The sequence below is a fragment of the Festucalex cinctus genome, chromosome 3 (assembly GCF_051991245.1).
Source record: "Festucalex cinctus isolate MCC-2025b chromosome 3, RoL_Fcin_1.0, whole genome shotgun sequence".
Taxonomy (NCBI): domain Eukaryota; kingdom Metazoa; phylum Chordata; class Actinopteri; order Syngnathiformes; family Syngnathidae; genus Festucalex; species Festucalex cinctus.
The window spans coordinates 23,015,701-23,035,117 of NC_135413.1; the positions used below are offsets into that span (position 1 = coordinate 23,015,701).

The window sequence follows — 19,417 nt, forward strand, 5'->3', positions numbered from 1 at the left end:
ATGTTGTGCATCCTGGCATTTCTCCTGTAATATTGTTTTCATTCACCATAGTCAGACATTTCATATTATGAAAGGAATGCCTCTCTGATGCTGTCAATACCAACTGATGCTGTCAATACCAACTAGCATCATCATACGCATAAATGACTCTTTGGTGGTCATCTTCATGTCACTAAGCTTTATTATCAAACCTCTTTTAAGGTGATGTCACATTGATTTGGGCTGTAGAGGAGCTTCTCAACACAGCTAAAGATTCAAACTGAGATTAGCTCATAAGACAAGTGGAACCAGGTCATTTCCTTCATTTTTATGAAAAGATCATTTTTAATTTCTGCCTCTTATTCTATCTTGAAACTGATGTTGTTTTCATGTGTACAGTAGCCTACTTAGTTTTCGGGGTTAGACCATGTCTGATCGTACCAGTGGGCAAATAAAGGACCGGTCTGAAAACGTCTCATCTGTCCATTGCGCTGAGGGTAAGTGTGCATTTTTTTTTTAACCTGTTTGCGCACATCTGGAGTGGTGAGCCACAGAAAGAGAATGATGGGCAGCATGACGAGAAAGGTGAGAGAGGGAAGCAATGCCAATTTAGTCCGTCGCGATCAAAATTTGATTTATGGCCTCATTCGCTTTGATGTCCTTTGATGACGTAGGATGAAACGATAAAAATGATCGATCGGGGGTCAAGAGGTCACGATCAAAGACTTTTTTTGATGACGTATGAAAGGAAAACGATAAAAATGAGGGTTAGGGTTAAAAAAATATATATATATAAAAAAAAAAAAATTTAAATTCTATTTTGGTTTGGTTTTGGTTGTCCTGCGACTGTATGAAGTGTTAAACAGTTTTGTCTTTGTTGCTAAACGTGAGATTTCTATTGCGGCGAGCAGCCATTTGTCCTGTAAATCACACTGTTAAGAAAAAAACAAAATAAAACAAAGGACAATGATGAGAGTCCAGATGATAATCGATCACGGGGGAGACAGCCTCTGTGATTTGTCTTCAGAAGCCGAGCAGCTGAACATGTGTGAAACTTTGCCAGAGTCGTCGGATCAGAGATGGCCGATCTGAGGCGGTTGATTGATGGCTCACGAAGGCATTGTTTTGGCGCTCCTCCGTGTATTTGCCTGTATCTAGGCTGCGAGAGTGATGGGAGTCTGCAGACGGCTCCAACTTGTCTGATTCGTAGGAAAGGTTCACGCTCTGCTTGTCGGTGCCTTTTTAAAAAAATATATATATAAATATATATATATATTATTGATGCTGGCTTTTATTCTCTTGCAGAACAATAACGCACAGCACTCAACTTAAAAACATATAAATTAACAATTATTGCAAGAGTCGTGAAACTATAGCGGAACTTTGTGTTCTTGATGTTTTCCAGTCGGACGAAAAAAAAAATGGAGTGCGCATGTCAACACAAAAGGCACCTGATGGTTCCTAGGGGCGAACGCGAGCTTCAGAAATGATACATTTTACCCGAAAGACAAAACACATAGCGTCCAGTTGAGTTCATGTTCTACTCGGTAGATGGTTTACTCACAATATAACCATTTAAGGCCTCTTAATTACTACAATGTATAATCAGCTTTTTAAAAAGATAAACGCTGCCGTTAGCATGTCGATGCTAGTGTCTACGTAGCTCGCTCACTCGCGTTTGTTCCTCTCGTTCCTTTTCGAGTCCTCAACACTCGCAGTAAATCATGCCTACTGTGGTGTTAATGGACGCGTCCCTGTCCATGACAAGGCCGGTGTCGCAGGACAGCAGCGAAGAGTTCCAGAGGAAGAACTTGGCCGTCCACGGGCTCAATATGTTATTCGAGCACATGGCCTCCAACTATCGCTTGGAGTTCACCGCACTCATGGCCTTCTCGTCCCTTTGGGAACTGTTAGTGCCGTTCACCAGGGATTATAACGCTTTACAGGTACACGCCAAGCATCTAACGAGACGAGGGGCTTCTGTGATTATTACTACTACTTCCTGTGCAGGACGCCCTCAGCAACTTAGAAGACTATGACAAGACGTGTGTGGAATCAGCTCTGAATGGAGTCAGCAACGTTGTGCAGCAAGAGTGGGGAAGTGCTTGTCCATGCCAGGTATTGTAATAAAGCAGGCTACCTGAAACGTTGACGTCTCCACAGGTATTAAGTTTGTGTTGATGTTGTTCCCCATTGTGTCCATAAGGTGGTGCTGGTGACCGACGGAGCTCTCGGTATTGGAAAAGGATCCCTTCGTCACTCCCTACAGTCTCTGAGGCACCGCGGGGACAATAAGAAGTTCCCTCTGCCCTTCCCCTTCCCGACCAAAATGTTCATCATGTGTGTTGCCAACACAGAGGAGGTACTTTCTAGTACTTTCTAGTACTTTACTAGTCTTTTAAGTCATTTTATGCCTTCACCTCCTTTTTGGTTCTCATCACAGTGAGCAAAGCTAGAAAACAGGTGAGCAGTATAGAGCCTATGACGTCAATTCGACAACAGTGGGCGGTGCTGCATAAAATGTCAGCTGAAAACGTGTGGATTCTGAAAACTGATGAATTCTTTCTACACGAATACAATATAAATCCGAATGCCGTGTTTAAACTAATGGAGACACATAGAGTTTATTGCAAATATTTTTTTGACGTGACCTACGCTTTAAAGAGATACTTATTTAGCCATTTTCCGCAGTGAAAATGTTTTTTTTCTAGAATTAATTTAATAACTTCATTATTTTTCATGTACAATTAATACAATTAAAAACACGTTTTGCCACAAATTCAAATGAAATTCAACGACCGGTACTAAAAATTAATTACAAACAAAATATTCACTTTTTACTGCTGAAAATGATAAGTAAAGTACCTATAAGTTGTTCAAAAGCTTAACTACCGCAGTAGCGATGCTAGTTTTGTTAGCTGGTCAACAGCAGGTCTTTATAATGTGTTAGCATTAAGATAGAGGACTTCGGTAAGACAAAAATTATGTACTAGTTTGGTTAAATAGGCAACAGGTAATTTTCTTTGTTTTAATGGCCAGTTTTACAGTCATAAACATAACTGCAGCTTGAAAATATTGTTATTGTTGTATTCCAGTTACAGATAACAGGTGCGTTGGACAAATGGGAGGAGCTTCTTTGTCTCAGTGGAGGTGACGGACAGGTCTTCACCGTGGAGGGCCCACTGTGCATGCAGGGCGTGCAGGCCATGTTTGGGTGCGGCTGTTGTTGTACAAGGATTCACCAGTCATGTAATTTCATGTTCACAAAAACCAAACATTTTTGCTGTATTTGTGTCCAGGAGATTAATTGACAGGGCTTACTCTCCCTTCCATGCTGTCCTGCACTGTGGGAACCTGTCGGCAGACGTTCAGGTGTTCCCTCGACCTGAGCCAGTCGTGGTGGATGAGGAGGTGGAACCTTTAGCTCGAGCAGTCAACCCAGGTACTTTTGCTGGCGTAAAGTTGAATACAGACTTTATTCGGGATGAATTCCAAATTCTACAACCTCGGGCCGTCAGCTGTATGTGATGGTGCATTATAATGTAACTTTATCATCATATACCACTAATAAGACTGTCATGACATGTAGCTGACACACATAGAGAAAGCAAACAGTGGATGACCTTGTCATTATAAAAAGGCCATATAAAGTTTTCATCTGCTGATAACTTGAACAATGTAACATCTGGGAAGTTGACTTCAACCAGCCAGACAAGTCTATGCTGTATAATCATACCGATAGCAGGAAATGCAATTGAAAAGTTTAGTAAGTAGTGATGATAATTTTCCACTCTTAGTAGGAAATATAATTTAAAAATAAATAAATAAATAAATAAACACAACTGGCTCATGTTGAGCAGTAAATAAACATTGTGTCCTATTTGTCGCAGATCTGGAAATCGTGGGCTTCATTGAAATCGCAGACATCTCCAGCCCACCTGTCATATCCAGACACTTGGTCCTGCCAATTGCGGTCAACAAAGGTGAGCATGACGTGCGTTTTTTACATCAACACTGACCTTGCAAGATTACATACCTTTCTAATGATTTTTGTTGGAATACGTTTCCCTGAAAAATACCATAATGCAAACGCTTCCATATCACCTAATTGACGTCCTTTTGGCTTTTTTTCCCCCAGTCATTTCCTGACCCTCCGTCCATTTTGTCATTGTTGAACTGTTCCAGCGCTATAGTTGCTTTAGCTTTTATCTTTGCAATCTATGCAAAGGAATGTCAAACAATCCTTTTTCCAATCCATTTTTTTCACTTTTATCTGTATCTTACCTCAACACAAATAACTGCATTACAGAATAAAAGAAGAACTCCAAGGAAGATTTGCCTAACCAAAATGTGACAATTCTCCAGTGTGCGAAATGGCAGCCCGATGTTGTTTAACGCTGAATTTTGACTTTTGTCTCAGATGTTGACGACGTTGGCACAGGCGGCGCGGACGATCTGGAGGAGGAAGTGTCTGCAAGTCAAATGGCGGGGAAAAGTCCAAATTTCTGCGTGCTCTTACATGGCAGCCTCAAAGTGGAGGGCATGGTGGCGCTCGTCCAGTTGGGGTGAGACGCGATGCTTGTCATGCTTACAGTTGGCTGCACGAAGCAATGATTCCCTAACACATTTGTGTACATGAGTACATTCTCCAAAATTCACTTAAGTGGGCTGAAAATGAGTTTTGTAAAGCAATTTTGGCGTACGAGTTTCCAATCCAGACCACAAAAATGTTCAACATGAATTTCACCATATTTGGACATACGAGGTTTCTGCAGAACAGCAAAAAACTACGTACATCTTGTACTACATTCATAAAGCTTTGCCAATTTGCTTTCAAGCGTGTTTGTCTATGATTTCATAATATTTAAAAACAAAAGCAAAAATATGTGCCTTGAAGGTTCGGAGGCGCAGATTCTTGATACGTTAAATTGATTCTGCGTCACAGGCCCGAGTGGTTCGGCATGCTGTATTCGCAAGCAGACAGCAAAAAGAAATCAAATCTGATGATGTCACTGTTTGAACCCAGTACCGAACCTCTGCCTTGGCTGGGGAAGATCTCCCATTTGGGACCGATCTCAGGTAACAACCCCCCCCCCCCACACACACACGCAAACGTCAGACCTTCTTTCCAGTGCGTTCACCTCACATAACCTCTTGAAGCTTTGTATACATTCACTTTTGGCACACTTACTTTTCAAATACATTTTCACTTCAAGGACAAAGGTCTTTCCGTATTTGAGCATAATCTGGAAGTTAATCATTATGACTGCCATATATGCTGCTCATGACATCAACTTCACCTCACGCTTGTAATTACTGTCCTTCAGAGGCGGTGGAAAATCCCTACGGAGAGGACGACAGTAAAAGTCCTTTCCCCGTGCAGCCGCCCGTCAAACGAAGCTACGCCCAGAATGTTACAGTGTGGATTAAAGCCAGCGGACTGCAGGTGAAGTCCTCCTGCTTGATGATGGCCAGGCTCATTCAAATGGCATTCCCGAAAGGCTTTTAGGCTTGAAGATGTATCTCATATAGTAACAAAATAAAAATACATGTCTTTTGTCATTTGTGAGGCAGGAACCATTGATAACATTAATGAATAGTGATTTTCTGTTAAAAATGAATGATAGTAAATAATGATATGAAATGATATTCATTTCAGACTGATGTGCAAAAGATTCTGAGGAATGCAAGAAAACTGCCTGATAAAACACAAACATTCTACAAGGTAAAATTGCATGACATTCTCTTTTTTTTTTCTTCTTTTAAATAAAATAAATTATCCACTTTCTTGAATCTTCCCAGGAGCTGAACCGCCTTCGGAAGGCCGCCCTGGCTTTTGGATTCTGGGACCTCCTGAAGGGAGTGGCCGAGCTGCTAGAGCGGGAGTGCACGCTGCTGCCCGACTCGGCCCACCCCGACGCCGCTTTCCAGCTCTCCCACGCAGCCCAGCAGCTCAAGCTGGCCAGCACGGGGGACTCCCAATATGCCGCTTTTGAGCACAACATTGTCCCCATGCACACCGATTTCTCAAGCTGAGCCACGCCTGACTTTGTGGTAAAAAAAGAAAAAAAAATGCACTGAAATATGGACCAATGCGTGGGCCAGTCATGATTTTTAAAAACAACTCCAATCACAAATGTTGCCACTTTTAAGAAAAAAATCTTTTTATACTTTGTTAGTAAAGTCGGTTGAATCACAGTCACGCTTCATGACATGTTCTACACCACAACCGTCAACATTGTTCAGTTTATTTTTCATGTAGCATGGTTGAGGACCTTGATGACAACTTTCTGCGGTTGATTTTAAAGAGTTTAAAAGCGTAGGTTTAACAAAGCAGAATGACAAAATATCACTGGTTAGCAATTTCATTTTCCCTGAGGACTTCGGAGCGCTAATTCACAAATGAAGTACAACATATTGCAGCAGAAATGTTGGGATTTATGAACAGTATAATGAAATACAGTACCATTAACTATCCTTAAGACCCTGTAAAGTGAATTCATATTTGGTTTTAAATACATTTATACAGGTTTCAAGATAATTACTCACTAAAATTGTGTGCAGACGGAATTAGTTCTGACTCAAATGTGGTGCAAGAACATTAAAACTGCCTTTCACCATTTCAGTTTTCCAGATGTTTTGAGCATGGCTAAAACATAACATGATATATGGTGCAATTGCAATGCATAGTTAGCAAGCTAGCTTGCTATTCCTCCAGCCCAATAGTTGTGGCTATTTTAGAGCGCCACGTTGTTCTTGGCGCGAGACATTCCAGCACCGGAGGCTTTCAGCAGATATATTTTTTGGCTCAAATGTGCTGTCTAGGCATAATGAACATACCAGATCAAGTAGCATTCATTTTTCAAGGACTAGTAGTCGCTTTTGATTGACAGTTAATTAAGCAGGGTGTGCTTTCAGCCCAGTCAGTGGACACACCCACATAGTTATTGGCAGGGTTGATAACACTTCTGTGGTGTGTAAATATTTAAACGATGTGTTGGGACTTTACAGGGACTTTTAAAAACTATTACCAAAACATGCAGACATAGTCAAACGAGTTGTGTTTGGTAGTGCAAGTAAAACAAGGGAACTGTGCAAATAAACAGCAGGAAGGAGGTTTAGCAAAACAGTGAAAGGTGCCTGTAAAATGAGACCATCTTGAGGAAATGTTGATAAGAAACAAACGGGTAGCAAAGGTGTGTGAGGAGCGCCGCATCAATAAGCCTTCCTCTTCCTGGTGCGGAACCGCCTCTGCCTTTGCTTGTAGAGATGACGAAAGTTGATAAAAAGTCCTACAAGAAGGGACGAACAAGTCAATTCACATCGGATTGCTCTTGCAAAAACGTTGCATCTGTTTCAAAGTGCGCGCTTACCTAAAAACATGAGCGCCAGGTACACGCGCAGGACATATGAGAAGCTGAGAGACGCGCCGATGGCTTTCGGCAGAGGAATGCTGAACAGGTTGCTTTCGTCAAAGATGGGGATGGACTGTATCACGGCGACAGCTGTTTGAGATGACACGTGTTTGTATTCGGTCATGAATCAACTTTCGGACGATTGAAGGGAAACGTACCTTCAGCGATAACACCTATCGGGTAAAGGGGCATCCAGATGGAATATCGCAACCAGGTCAGGATTTTCCACTCGCTGTTGAAGCATCCCAGCATGTAGAATGGATACCTGCAGTAAAGTCTTGTTAGCTTTGGGTTGACATTATTTATGTGGATGATAAATTAGCAGGGATATACACTCACTAACACATTAGATGACTTATTGAGGTCAAGCGCGCAGAAGTGGGGAGTCACATGCTACATTTAATTGTAAGTCACACTTTTCACTACTACTTGAGTATTTATGTCAAGAAAAATACCACTTTCCTTACACTGACTGAGCTTCATCCCGCTACTTTAATTATCAGTTGTTTGCGCAGGGTTGTTGTTGGTGTTTTTTTTTTTTTTATTATTTATTTATTTATATATTATGTATTTATTTTTTTGGACTTGTGCCTGGGGTGTTGTCACATGACTGCTTCACCCAGACAGTCACATAAAGCACACAATGTCTCCGCGGCTCCACCTAGAAATGTTCAAAGTGACTTAATTTACATGAAGCATGCAGGAACAAATGACAACAATACAACATGTGACTCAGTCATTAGAAGCTCAACACCTCTGGTGTCACATGTAATATAAGTTTACTTTACACATTACAAAAAAAAAAAAAAAATTTAAGTTACTGCCTCAAGATGTTCACATTTCAGCCTACAAGAACTCCACAGCAAACCTGTGTTGTAAAGTAAAAATGTGGATGTTATTTTATATAGATTTTATTTATTATTTTAGTTACATTTTTTGGGGGGTGGGGGGGGGGGGTAAATTCCTAGTTTTTATTTTTTTCTACTTGATGTTAACTTAATGCTCTAATTGAAAATTATAATAACAGAAGCTTATCACTTGCTATTTTTTTCATTGGACACGTATTTAAGTGGGAAGTCAACCCAAATTTTTTATGTATTTTATTTTTTAATATGTTCTATGTGGCCCAGTGGTCTAAATATGATATTCTCGTTAATAATGTGTTAGTGGAATATGAGTAAAGCGGCAAAATGCATCCCCTTTTTAACCATCTCAGGAGGCGGCCATTTTGCCACTTGCTGTCGACTGAAGATGACATCAATGTTGCTCAGGTAACAACCAATCACAGTGCGGCTTCAGAAAACAGATGAGCTCTGATTGGTTGTTGCCTGAGCAACTGTGATGTCATCTTCAGTCGACAGCAAGTGGCAAAATGGCCGCCCCCTGAGATGGATAAAAACGTCTGGCTTTTGCTTCATAACACTTATTCCACAAATGTAATATTAATCAAAATGACATGTTTAAACTCGTGAGGTCACATATCATATTGTCAAGAAATGCTTAAGGTTGACTTCTACTTTTAAGTAATATTTGAAGGACAACTTTTATTCTAAAGTAACGGTTTGTCTAACATTTTCGGTTAGTCACCTCTGCGAGCACTTGAGAAAAAAAAAGAAATAAATTGACTACAGCTGTGTATACCTAATGAAACATACAGTGATAAGTATAATGGCCTACCTAAATATTTCAATGGCACTCCACAGATAGAAAACAAAGAAGACCACCGGCTTATTCTGCATTTCTTCCAAGCAACCAAAAATGATGAAGAGGATGAAATTCCTTCCAAGCACCTATTAAAAACAAGATTTTTGTTAAAACAAATATTATAGTCCCCAAGAGATTTCACATTGCCAGACCTGTATAAAAGTCGGCATCACACCCGTCTTGACCACACCAAAAGCAGCATTGAGGACCTCGACGGCTGCCAAGATCTGGCAGAAGAACATGACGCCGGATATGGTGTGAAACGTGTCATAGAAGGAATCTGAAATGCGACGCGCACGGCGTTAGTGTGGCCTTCATGCGGGGGGGGAAAACCATTCACATTGCACACGCAGTGCTCACCTTGACCAAACTTGAGGAGACGAATGGTCATGTTGACAAAGATCCATGAAAAGCCAAGAAACTGCACCAGGTTGTATGTAAACAAAAATCCTGTTTTCAGACTGATCAAACCTGAAATACAATTAAATGTATTTATTTATTTTTTAAGCCATTCACTGCTAGCCAAAGGAAAAAAATGGATCTTTGACGTCTATAGCCGTCAATGGCAGTGAATGAGTATAAAAAATAAAAAAAATATATCTGGAGATGGAGAAACTTCTGTCTTCACTTACCGTCTTCATCATACTGTGAAGCCTTCCGCCTGTTTCTTCTCTCCTCCTTTGCAAAGTACAAAGCAGTTTCTTTACCGTTTTTTTCTGTCTTTACAAACTAGTGATACTTTGACTTACAAATTGTACTTGTTCCTTGACCAAGCTCGTAACACAATGTGCTACGTAGTATACATAACATATTTTGCCATTGGCAACTTTTGCTCACCTTCTCCCTGATCTCCATCTCGGCGTCCGATTCGTCGAGCCAGCGGTCGAAGTCTGGAGCCAAGAAGAGCGGTTTGCGTTCCTGTTTGGTCAACCGTCCCCACCAGCCTCGCTGCCCTTTCCTCACGGTGATGCTCACCTGCCGCTGAGTGGACTTATATGCCACCTGTACACATCCGGCAAAGTCGTTTAGGAAGAGGAGACGAGAAGGAAATGAACATGAAGGGAGAACTGCACATGCACGTACCTGTGTTTTTACAGGTAAAAGAAACTCCATGCTGAATTGGTACAAGTTTTGACCTTTAGCACCGTGGCCCAGGGCTACACACACAAAATATCACATTTTTAATATGCCCCAAAAGAAAACCTTGCAACCTTAACAAGCACCAGGAGCATGATCACCACAGATACACACAGTAATATGTCACCTTGAAAGTGAAGGATGTTTTCATGCACGTTGACGTCAATATTCTGTAAGCAGGGGGGGGACAATTTTAGTCCCATTAATATTATGACATCAGCAACATTACCTATTTCCTTGTGATGTTAACGATGGATCATTGTGGCCACTCCGCCAACTCATTCCTATTGTGGTTGCTGCGAAGAAATATGACAGGTAGAAGCTCACCTGTGCATCAGTCAGCTCCACCCGAAGGTAGATTTCCTCGTGGCGTTGGGCCCAGTAAACAAGAGGCGTCAATGCCATTGTTGTTTTGTATCAGTCAATTAGTTTTAAATCAAAAGAAAAGACAAGCCGACGGCTCAGCCCCTCATGCTAGGCGTTTAGCAAGTAGCCAGAACATTCCACAAACGGGCGCGTTCTCGCGCTGTCATCCAAGCGACGTGCGTGAGCTCGACTGGGTGACGTTTCATCTTACGCTACTGTGATTGGCTGGTTTGACGTCCTCTTCTCCGATTGGCTGTTGTGGTTTATTTGCGGAAGTCGAAACGGTGGGGAAAAAATCAACAAGCATACGAACCGTTTCGAAAAGCAAAAACAAGGATAACGAGTGTTTCACCTTCGGCAGTATGTCAGAATGCAGACGGATGAAGATGATGCTCATCCTCCAAGCGACTTGGTCAAGACGTCCGGGACTTTTTCTGTGCTTGTTGGAGTAACCGGGAGTGTAGCTGCCCTCAAACTTCCTGTTTTGGTTTCTGAACTTCTTCATCTCCCCGGGGTGAGATTTTCAACTAGTAAATGTCTTTTTGTCCGTTTAATAGACTCGAGCTTTGTAATTTGGACGCCTTTTTCCCGAGGCCTCACTTTAAATACAAGTGATTAGTGATTTCATAGAATTTTAGATACAGTACTGTGTTTTAGTAATTCGGTTCAGGACTGAATGAATGAATGGCACTGATGACCTACTAAAAAAAAGTATTTAATTCAACTGTCGAATTTACTGGCTTTTGTGTTGTCTATTGAGAACTAAAAGTCAGAGGCCAATATTAGTTGGGGTTTTTTTGTTTTGTTTTTGTTGTTGTTTTTAAATAACAATTTTACATCTTTTTTTTCCAGGTGGATGTCAGAGTGGTCACAACTGAGCATGCCCTGCACTTTTATAACCCCGAAGAGGTGTCAGTAAAAGTTTACAGTGACAAAGATGAATGGGAGGTACGTTTTTCTAGCCCTTGATATTCATCAATACACAAGTCGAGACACCTCGGGTGAGCAACTGAGCACAATCAGGGGATGAACCCATTTTCTTTGATTGTTGTGCTTGAGGGGGCAATTTTATAATGGTGTCATAAGGGCTATGTTTCTTTATTATAATGGTGTTTCCTCATTGAGTCAATATCTCTTCTGACTACATGAGGTATATCCTGGTGTCATGAAACCTGGATCAATTGGAATCAGACTGTTTCCACTTTTTGTGTGTGTGTTTTTTTTTTAAATATTTTGTATGGACCTGTGTCTGCAATAAAGAATGAATTAACTAGAATCTGGCACAAGGTCTACTCTGTATTTTATTTTCGTCATCTCATTTACGTGAGTCACTCATTGTGTATTTGTTCCAGATGTGGAGTCACAGATCTGACCCGGTGCTACACATTGAGCTCAGACGCTGGGCTGACCTTCTCGTCATCGCCCCGTTAGATGCAAACACGCTCGGAAAGATCTCTAGCGGCATTTGTGACAACCTGCTGGTGAGATCACTGAACGTTGGAAGCAATTTTTAAAAATGAATGACTTTCAGATGACTTAGCGTTTATCAAGGCAGACGTGTGTGGTGAGAGCCTGGGATACCAGTTGCCCTCTCCTCTTCTGCCCTGCGATGAACACTGCTATGTGGCAGCATCCCATCACAGCCCAGCAAGTACACAAGCTGAAGGAGTTTGGTTATGTGGAAATCCCTTGCATTGCAAAGAAGCTGGTGTGTGGAGACAAAGGTGTGTGTGTGTGCAATCATACCACAAACAAAAAAATACATATTTAAGGGGATATATTATGGAAATTAGAATTGTCCTCTTTTTTTTTCTTTTCCCCTCAACCTGTTCAGTTCGGCTTCTTTTTATGACAGGAAAGTTTTGCTGTGGAACAGGATTTAAAATGTCAGACCAAATGAAGTCTATTGGGGACAGAGTAAAACAAACAAAAACATTGTTTGTTTATTTGTTTTACATCCTGTATTCTAAACATCCAACTTCAGACTGGCCAGCTCATTCGTCTTCCTATTTTATTTTTTATTTTTCAAAATTTCAAAATAAAAGCCCACAATTAAAATTTGTGAAGGGATTTACCTGTAACTTCCATATTTTGGACCGATTCAAAATGTTCAGCTCATCTTCCATTTTTCCCAACATTTCAAAATAAAAGCCACAAACAACATTTTTGAAGGGAATTAATATTATTTATTATTATTATTATTATTGTTATTATTATTATTATTATGTGCTGTTATTTCTTCTTTTTACCTATTGAAACCATTCCAACTTTAAACTGTTCAGTTCATTCCTATTACCTTTTTCAAAATTTCAAAACAAAAGCCCCAAATTAAAAAATTGAAGGGCTTTACCTGCAACGTACACCTTTGGTATTAAATTTATTTTATTAATATTATATAAAAAAAAAATTAAAATTCTAAACATGAAAGCCCAAAATGTGCATTTAACCTCCTGTACCACTTACTTTCTAATTAGACCACTGGAAGACTTTTCATTTAAGAACAACGGTTATTTCAAATCGCCTTGCCAAAAAGCCTTCGCAAATGCGACTTTGTGACTTGCAAAAGTCAACGGTCCAATTCCAAATTTCAAATGGAATTTTGCTTGGGTTTTTTTTATTGATGTATTTTTTTGATGAGCAGTGACACATGTTTTCTAAGCCTGGAGAAGGTGGACAATGAATGAGAGAAAATGTGAACTTTGCAAGTCGATGCATCCCTAAATTTTAAATTAGGAGCCACTGTGTATCTAGTAAAATATGTTAGTCTGATGCCCTGTTAGAGGATAAATACTTGGATTTTCTGGTCCTATGTGGTCTATGTGCATGACCTGATAACAACCGCAACAGTCCAGCTACAATCGATTCACTTCCGTGATAATACAATGACTTAGATAAATCACAATATTCACAGGCATATTTTAAGCATGACCTCAAATGATCCTCCAAAAAATTAACATGCGCACAAAGAAATGCAAATTTGCACATGGCTGGCAGGCAAAGTTGAATAATGATGAGCACACATTCTGTCTGTGTTATTTGTACTTGTTGAATTTGTTACAGGCAAAGGCGCCATGGCGGAGGTGTCGACGATCATCAGCGTTATCAAGCAGTACCTTCAGCCATCCAGTGAGCCGTCTCCCCAAACATAAACAGCAGACAACACTTTGACCTTTGAATGACCGCGTATCAAAGCGTAATCTGTGTGGAACCCAGACTCAAAACTCCTTGGAGTAATCCTAAAGTAATTGAAAGTAATCATGTTAAATTACTTTCATATTATGGTACATCATGAATTGCATTACTAACTACATTATTTAAGAGGTAATTAGTAACTGTATTGGAATACATTTTTAAAGTAACCCTCCCATATACTTAATGTATAACTATAACTAACTATACGAAACCATGGATTTACTGAACCATCCCACTCCTAATTATTACCGGAAGCATAGAAAATGTTCAAGGTTGTTTTTATCTGCTGTCAGGTGGGCTGTAACTCAGTCCTTCCTTCCAAAACAACCAAAGTATCCCACTCATCAGCACACAGAGATACAATGTTGATTTACATAGGAAAGGAGTACAGTGCATACCATGCAGAGTTCACGCAGAATACAATGCAGACTTTGTTCTTTGAACATATAAAGCTAACACCTCTCAAATTGATGAATAATAAAACATTTGTATCAATTGGAGATGGTCTTGAGGCTGCGTTTGAAGATGTTTTCCTGTGAGCCGCCTATCAACACGAGCTGTTGACGCTAAGGAACTGATCTTGCGATTCTTTTACAACTGTGTTGCTTGACCTCTTCCTGTCCCTTTCTCGCAGTTTCTGAGCACCTTTCATGGTGAACAGGACAGTTCTCACTTGAGTCCAACCAATAAGGACTTTTTTAAGCTAATTCTGATATTTGTTAGAATAAAATTAATGTTAGCCAAATGGGCAAGCATTGTGACTGATTAAAATCTACACTTTTAAAATGTTTTGATGGTCTGTAGACATAATTCTGGAATTTACATTATTTTTCAGTTTGTGGTCAATTTACCTGTTTTTTTTTCTTTCTTTTTTTTTCTGGCCGTTTACCACAATCTTTTGTACCATTTCAAGCTTCTCAATGGACTTGTGTTACTCAACTTTCAAGCAACAACGAAAAAAGACAAATGAGGGTGTTCTAAAACTTTTGATCAGCATATACAGAAGCTTGTCAGCCAATCTCTTATCTCTGAATGTCAATGTGATTAACCTGTTTAGCAACACTTAACTCCTAACACGAGCTCAAAGTTAATTTATGTTCTGTGCAATTCTAATATTTGCCATTGGTTGTTTACAACTGTTGCAAAATAAATTATTCGCTTCCTGTCATGCAGTGGGTCTTCTTTCATTTGATACCAGAAAATCAACTTGAAAGAATTTGCTTCACGCATACGGCGTTCTGTTCAAGTCGAATAATGACAGCAGGGTCACTCTGTATATCTGGAGCTAATTCCGAAGCCCTGCAGTTGTAGGCTGTGGCATATCATTTCCAAGAATTAATTTGCTAAGCTCTTGTTGACTTAAAAGAAGATTCTGTTCAGCGTGAGTGAAACGATTATTGTTTTGAAGTGTTTTTTTGTTTTTGTTTGCATAAGCAAAAACATGCGCCGACCACAGAAACTTGCTTGCAATGCACTAAAAAGACTCAACGCAAGTCAAATTAATTTAAAGGGCACTTTAATATAATAATTTTACTACAACTAAAACTAATGATACAAATAAAACTAACGACATTTTATATTTTAGTTGAAATATACAAGAAGCACTCTTTTCACATTGGCATTTTGCATACAGAAGGTCCACAGTTTAGTTCGCTCTTGTATGTTGTCGATGACGTACAAAAGCGCCAGGATGTTGAAAGTGCAATCTGGCTATTATATTATTTGACACAAGCAAGTTTGAATGTAAACAAACTGCAGTTTTCGAACAACTATTAGTTCTATAATCCTTTCCTTGGGAAAACCAACAATAAAAAATTATTACAAAAAGGGTGGAAAAGTACAAGTACAGGAAGTTAGTGGAGCTTTTCAAACAAACAGTCTGCTGACTCTCACGTCCCTCTTTCATCTCTATGTTGGTTTTTTTTTTTGACAATAAATGCTTTTGTTTGTGCTCGCACACTATAGACGAGTCAGATTATTTATATCAGAAAATAATTACTGTCTTCTTAATCTAATGTCTTCAGGCATTAGAGAACAACGGGTCCAAACAAAAAAAAAAAAAGTTTCGAAGTTCCACAGGTCAAAAGCTTAGTGTGGTTCTCCTCAAAGGGATTTGTAAAAAAGCGGCCATCTCCAAACACGGTGACGGCTTTAAATTGGGATTGTCTTCTCTTCTTCTGCAACTGATTCAAACTGGCTCTACAAGTCTGATGAGTAAGAAGCAGAATGCGACTTCAGCTTGGTCTCAGTCACGTCTTGCAACAGGATAATGGCCCAAAACACAAGGATAGCTAAGCTAAGCTATCCACCATTCATTTCGCTTCCTGTCGTAATGCAATTAAACACGAGTTTCCCCCTTTAGTTGTCAAGGTGGGAAGCATGTGATTTATTCTCTATACAAAAAAAAAGTCAGTCTTCCTTCAGCTATTTGTGGCGATGTGATTGTGTTACTGAGGTTGTAACAAGATTATATCAGCCAACGTGGAACGTAAGCGCACTGAGAAGTGCACTGCACGCAGCTGCGCCTTGCTAGGGGTCAATGCTGATCTCATTAATACGCTCATAACAGTCAAGTGTGGCTGTGGGAAACAGATGCAAGGATGACCACGGTCACCGTACTCTACATGATGAGTCAAAAATATGCCCGTGGCGTGAAGAGAAAAACACAAGATCATCCGTCTTCAATTCAAAATGAATATTCTTTGTGAATCAGGGCACAACATGAGAACACCAGTTCTCCAAATGAGAAAAGTCCATCTGGCTCCTTCTCCTTACCGGGATTCTGTTGATATCAGTGGCTTTGCATATCTTCCACTGGATATTATGCCAGTGGGGGATGTCTGATTGCCGTAGCTGCCTTCTCATTATTACTAGTATTTGGAATCCCAAAGTATTTGTAGCTCTCCTGCATGTTATGCTACCTTCGGGTAGTTCATCCCCCTTCGGTTGTGATGATCTTCCCTCGCCTAGATGTCATTCATTCGCTCTTATCTAGTCAAATGACATTTCCGATGTCATTGCTTTATATCTGTGAGGTGAATCAGGTCGTCGATGTCATGCTTGGTCTTGGCACATACGATGTCATCCGTGTACAGGAGGGGGTGGCTGATCGTTGTTCCACTTGATTCTGTCCTCTTTCATCTAGAACTGGTTCAAACATAAAAGCGTATGTAGTAGGAATGGAAGAATGTTGATTTGTTTTGATTGTATTGTATTGCAGTTAATCTTTTTGTCACGTTAGTGTTGTTGTCTTTCTGTAAAGCGCTTTGTGATAGCTCAGGCTGCTTGAAAGCGCTATATAAATAAAGTTGACTTGACTTTTTCCTCTGAGGGCCACATCCAGAAAAATTGAAGGATGCAAGGGCCGCTTTAAAAATTTTCAACTTTAGTTCATTAAATTGCGCCATAATCAGTCAAGCAATTGTCTATTGTTTATATATTAGTTTGAAAACATATATTGTGAAATGCGATAAATATTTTAAACAACATTTTTAAAGCAGTTGATTAATTAATCTAATAGGTTCACAATTCAGAGTAATAATTTTTGCATCTAAAAACGAATTACCAACTATTCACCTCAGTGTTAGGAAGACAAATGTTCCCATTTTTCTTGTAAATAGTTCAATTGTATCTTTTCATAGAAAATCTACGGTAAAATGAATAAAATACTAGTAGTGGTTGTCTACACCAAATGTACAAATACGAGTTTTTTTTTATCATATGCCGCGGGCCACTGAAAAATGGTTGGTGGGCCACAGATGGCCCCTGGGCCATAGTTTGGACACCACTGCTATAGACTGACACTGTAAACAAAACACTTTTTTTGGCAATATTTTAACATCAGTAAAAGTGAATTTGCAGTTTGGGCACAGATTTTTTGCAAGCAACATGAAGTGGACTCAACTCGACAGAAGACTTTGTGACATCGTTTCATCTTTTCATTTGTCTTGTTGCCCATGTCAATATTTGTGCACGCTCAGGTGCATGTGTGTGTCGTCTGATGCAACTTCAACACACGATGGGCTCATATTCTTGAGGGATTATTTCATCAGAATTGTTATCCTGGGAGAGCTTCCTGCTCTTTGCAGTGCGTCACACAAGATTCTCTCTACACACGGTTTAAATAAATGCTCTAAATCACCTGTTGTGGTTCATATTTAAAACTTCTAAAATAAGCCAAATAACCAAGTGAGGGGCATAAATAACGCTGATTAAAAAAAAAAAATACTGCTCCTCTTTTATTTTCTTAGGGCTATGTTGTTTACAAATTTTGCACATGTTTATTGTTGAATTAATATTCAGTATAATGTGAATAGCCTGTGGATACAAGTTGAGGGCGTGCAGTACTTTGGCTCATTTTCAATGCAAACTAAAATCAAATAATGTCGCCGCCATGTCGTTTAATGATTCACTCCCCTTGATGGCAAATGAGGGGAATAGTTCAAAGTTTTTCAGGTGATTTGACCCTTTTCTAAGAGATCTTTGTCCTCTGTTATGAAGCCGCAGGGCTCACGTGTTTAACAAATAAATGTGTTGGGCGAAATGTTGCACGGCCCCGTCAGCCCCATGATGCCTTGTGTTGCTTGGCCTCGGGCTCTGATGCCATGGTAATGGGAAGTGCGGAGCCGCTCCGATGGGAAAAGCCTGTCGGTTCGAAGACCCCCCCGTCGATGAGCCGTCTCTTCACCTGTGAGGCCGCAAGGACTGATGGGAGCCAGGGACGAGTCTAGACCCAACTGTGGCAGTCCTTGGGGGGCGCATGAATGAAAATCCAACTCACAGATGACAAAGTGAGTTGGTATGATGCAAGTGCGGCTTTGTGTGAACTCATCCTGAGGGTAAATAAACATGAATGGTACATTTTATGATTACGGTTCAGTGTCTGCTGTACATTTGAGGTTTTTTTTGGTTTTGAATATATATGGAATTACTCTCCCCATGATTAAGTGGGGTTTCTCATTTTAAAGAAAATGTTCCAACGAACAACATAATGAGCATAAATACAATTATACAGGATCTTGCCCAATTCTATTTGACATCACCTTAGAAGACGTTTGCAATAAAGCTTTGTGACATGGCATGTGCTGTGAAATATTTCAGAATTTTTTGTCATAATGTTGATTATTTACTCAAAAAAAATAAAAAAAATAATCATGTTGTCCTGAAAGGAGAAGAGGACAGGGATTGAGTCAGCTAGCGAATAAAAATTCATATATAATGGACTCAATTTAAACTAAAAATAATAATGGGTAGAAAGAAAAAAAATGAGGATAAATAGTTTACTGGATAGAACTTGACCTTCTGAAAAGTATTTTCTGTATTCATGTAATCTGTTAATAGTTTTACTTTTTGAATTGGACCACTGAAATAAAATGACTTTTATTGTAATTTATTAAGATGCATCTTTATAGCTCGATTTTCAGCATGCCTGTGAATATTGTCAGGTCATGGATTCGATTACAACTCAACTGTTATGATCGTCTTAGATGTTTTTCCTCTCATCTGAACAGGCTCCTCAGTTTACAAATAAAATTGTCCATATCCATATCGTCTAGTAAAATAATTTACACAAGTACTAACATATTGTATGTAGTTTGAGCTGTTTGTATTTTTTGTGGAGTATA

At 39.7% G+C, this 19,417-nt stretch overlaps 3 protein-coding genes across 9 annotated transcripts; 2 read left to right on the top strand and 1 right to left on the bottom strand.

Moving 5' to 3' along the window:
• Positions 1 to 99: 99 nt before the first annotated feature.
• Positions 100 to 6,599, top strand: ints14 (integrator complex subunit 14). Of its 4 annotated transcripts, none has more exons than XM_077516778.1 (13): positions 198 to 291; positions 379 to 476; positions 1,682 to 1,925; positions 1,990 to 2,097; positions 2,186 to 2,341; positions 3,075 to 3,193; positions 3,279 to 3,421; positions 3,870 to 3,962; positions 4,400 to 4,544; positions 4,925 to 5,058; positions 5,307 to 5,425; positions 5,639 to 5,704; positions 5,782 to 6,599. In XM_077516778.1, the coding sequence occupies exons 3-13, from the start codon at positions 1,704 to 1,706 to the stop codon at positions 6,013 to 6,015; spliced, it is 1,539 nt and encodes a 512-aa protein (XP_077372904.1). In that variant the 5' UTR covers positions 198 to 291; positions 379 to 476; positions 1,682 to 1,703; the 3' UTR covers positions 6,016 to 6,599. The 4 variants fall into 4 exon arrangements, with proteins under 4 accessions (XP_077372905.1, XP_077372904.1, XP_077372906.1 ...); XM_077516780.1 differs by having other exon boundaries at positions 199 to 291; positions 1,748 to 1,925; XM_077516779.1 differs by having other exon boundaries at positions 100 to 476; positions 1,748 to 1,925.
• On the bottom strand, positions 6,119 to 11,042 carry hacd3 (3-hydroxyacyl-CoA dehydratase 3). 2 transcript variants are annotated; one of them, XM_077516782.1, is made up of 11 exons: positions 10,563 to 11,042; positions 10,363 to 10,405; positions 10,182 to 10,255; positions 9,936 to 10,100; positions 9,731 to 9,773; positions 9,459 to 9,569; positions 9,251 to 9,378; positions 9,072 to 9,184; positions 7,553 to 7,659; positions 7,353 to 7,484; positions 6,119 to 7,271 (listed from the first exon to the last, which is right to left on the bottom strand). In XM_077516782.1, exons 1-11 carry the CDS (start codon positions 10,638 to 10,640, stop codon positions 7,195 to 7,197), a joined length of 1,071 nt encoding a protein of 356 aa, XP_077372908.1. In that variant the 5' UTR covers positions 10,641 to 11,042; the 3' UTR covers positions 6,119 to 7,194. The 2 variants fall into 2 exon arrangements, with proteins under 2 accessions (XP_077372908.1, XP_077372907.1); XM_077516781.1 differs by having other exon boundaries at positions 9,731 to 9,776; positions 10,563 to 10,851.
• Positions 10,868 to 14,961, top strand: ppcdc (phosphopantothenoylcysteine decarboxylase). 3 transcript variants are annotated; one of them, XM_077516785.1, is made up of 5 exons: positions 10,868 to 11,115; positions 11,454 to 11,549; positions 11,954 to 12,082; positions 12,153 to 12,325; positions 13,662 to 14,961. In XM_077516785.1, exons 1-5 carry the CDS (start codon positions 10,972 to 10,974, stop codon positions 13,729 to 13,731), a joined length of 612 nt encoding a protein of 203 aa, XP_077372911.1. In that variant the 5' UTR covers positions 10,868 to 10,971; the 3' UTR covers positions 13,732 to 14,961. The 3 variants fall into 3 exon arrangements, with proteins under 3 accessions (XP_077372911.1, XP_077372909.1, XP_077372912.1); XM_077516783.1 differs by having other exon boundaries at positions 12,157 to 12,325; XM_077516786.1 differs by lacking the exon at positions 10,868 to 11,115.
• Positions 14,962 to 19,417: the final 4,456 nt, after the last annotated feature.